General features: G+C 40.6%; 1 protein-coding gene across 1 annotated transcript in view; it reads right to left on the reverse strand.

Annotated features, from left to right (window-relative positions):
* Positions 1–2,500, reverse strand: part of LOC122250651 (glutaminase liver isoform, mitochondrial) — a 45,812-nt gene that overhangs the window by 2,231 nt on the left and 41,081 nt on the right. Inside the window, exons 13-16 of the mRNA XM_086533160.1 lie at positions 1,765–1,941; positions 1,142–1,318; positions 728–859; positions 244–401 (exon numbers count right to left, since the gene is read on the reverse strand). Coding sequence (XP_086389286.1) covers positions 244–401; positions 728–859; positions 1,142–1,318; positions 1,765–1,941 — 644 coding nt within the window. The remainder of the gene's footprint in view (positions 1–243; positions 402–727; positions 860–1,141; positions 1,319–1,764; positions 1,942–2,500) is intronic.

Consider the following 2,500-nt stretch of genomic DNA (forward strand, 5'->3'; position numbering starts at 1 on the left):
GTTCTGTTGCAATTCATATCTCCATGTATCGTCTCTTGTGACACGTTATGAAAGTGCGCATATCCGGAGATAATTTAGATCAGCAATCTTGATTTCTTGAGAAAAAAAAAATCAATTATTTTGATTTTTTGAATTGATCAATTGAAAAAATTGATCAATCTTTATTTCTTAAGAGAAAAAAACAAATCACATTTTTAATTTTCAGTTCATACACAAATCTCCCGTTTGTCTTCCTCTCCCTACCTCCTGAGAGCGGACAGATCCCCAGCGGCCGCGGAGAAGAGGAGGTCGAAGAGGATCTGCGCCCTGGACTCTGCCTTGGCCATGCGAGGGTCGGTCTTGGTGGTGATGTGGTTGCGAAGGTTGTCGAAGTTGTGGAAGGTGAATCTTGATACTAGTTCCTGGGGGTGATAATGTTTTTTATTTAACATAAGCTCTTCGGCAGCGACGTTATATAGTCTTCTCTGTTCGTTATTGTTTACTCGTCACGGAGGCAGTAATTAAGGTGAGGTCTTTTTTTTGTCTTTTTTTAGCATCATACTCATCATAAAATAACATAAAATAATAGCGATACATAATGATTACCTACCGAACTCTCGTCGCATTTCCCAAAATAATGGTGATACATACTGATTGTAACATTCTCATCACACTTCCCCAAATAATGATGATGCTCTCAACACACTCCCTTCCCCCCACTCTCTCAACACATCCTCCCATGACTCACCATGCAGAACTGGACACCTCGGCAGGAGTTTCCGTTGGAGTCGAGGGGCGGCGACCAGAGACAAATGCCCATCGTGTTGGGGACGACCAGCAACACACAGCCTGATACTCCGGACTTCGAGGGGAGTCCAACCTATGAAACGAATCGGTAGGGGAGGAGTTATCATGGAGTTATCATGGGGGTCAACTATCAACTACAAGATTAAAAGGAGGAACTGCATTATCAGGTATTGGAGTCACTCTATTACTCTATTATATCTATCTATATAGTATTATTATATATATTATATTACTCTATTATATCTATTATATTCTATCACTCTATTATATCATCATACTCAATATAAAACAGACGCATTGATAAGAAAGGGGTTTCGATATCAAGTGTGTTGTCACAGCTTCTATGGGGTCTGACCTTGAACGCGAACTGCCCCGAGTAATTGTACATGCCGCAGGAGTGCATCAGGGTGAGGGTGTTTCGCACGGCTTCCACGGTCAGCACGGGGTCGCCGGTCAGAGGGTTGATACCCCCGTTGGCCAGGGTCGCCGCCATCACCGCTCCTGCCTCAGCCGTGATCTCGAGCGAACACAGCTGGGGAACGAAGCCGATTACTAACACACAGAACTCTCAAACGCTCGGGGTTTATTATTATTATTATTTTTATATTTTTTTATTATTAATTATTATTATTATTATTATTTTTATTATTTTTTTTTTTTTTTGGGGGGGGTGTCGTTTTCCTTAACATGGATAGAACAGTTGACGAAAATAATTTTGAGGCTATTCTTCAATACGAAATGTGATGGATGGACGTAAGAGTTTACATTAGCTTTATAATTCATTAAATGGAAAAAATACCAATGGTTGAATGTTATAATCAGAAAATATACTCACTGGAATCATTGTTTTTAAATGCTAAAATTGCAAACTAATGGGGTCACGCACACACGCGCGGGCGCACACACACACACACACACACACACACACACACACACACACACACACACACACACACACACACACACACACACACACACCTGGAAGTAAAAGTCGAGAGTCTCGTGAAGCTTCGTGTTCTCCGGGAAGCACTTATTTTCCCGCATGAAGTAAGCGAGGGCGAAGTTGCGATCTGCGCACTCCCTTTCGCTGAGGAACACGCCGTTGTTGAAGCCGAGGTGCTCTCCTCCGGCCAGACGCTTGTACATATGGAACACCTGGAGGGTAGAAGGGTCGGCTGACGTTTAGTTTTGAGTGCGCGTCTTTTGTTTTGAATTAAGCAATGGAGAGAGAGAGATTTTCTGTTCACTTAAATTTTTTATTCACTTAAGTTATACCTTGAGTGACAAGGAAATAACTCCAAGGCTGTAGCTGAGGTCTTTTAATCATCTGTGTCATTACTGTGATATAGTAGTGATATAGTGATGTTTTGTAAAGTGGGTACCTCGTTTTATTCTTTTATTTATGTTTTTGAAGAGGAGTATTTCTTGATAGCAATATCTTTATCTCTGATGCAGATGGTTTAAATATACTAGAGTTCAATCTAGCTTTACACTTGCTTATTTCTAGATACAAAATGTGGTGGATTAAAGGACACCAGCCTTTAATGAGTATGACAAGCTTATTGGTAGTCTATTCATACCATGTATTTTAGCATGTCATGTTTTGGGTACCATTGATAGAGATACTGAAAATAGTTGAGTTTCTTTGGGAGTTTCTTTGGTTCCCGTTAAGATATACCTTAAGATATACTGTGTGTTAACATGTTTGGTTCGT

This window comes from Penaeus japonicus, unplaced genomic scaffold (genome assembly GCF_977035675.1).
Source record: "Penaeus japonicus unplaced genomic scaffold, GWHDUDI00000001_assembly GWHDUDI00000003, whole genome shotgun sequence".
NCBI classification, from domain to species: domain Eukaryota; kingdom Metazoa; phylum Arthropoda; class Malacostraca; order Decapoda; family Penaeidae; genus Penaeus; species Penaeus japonicus.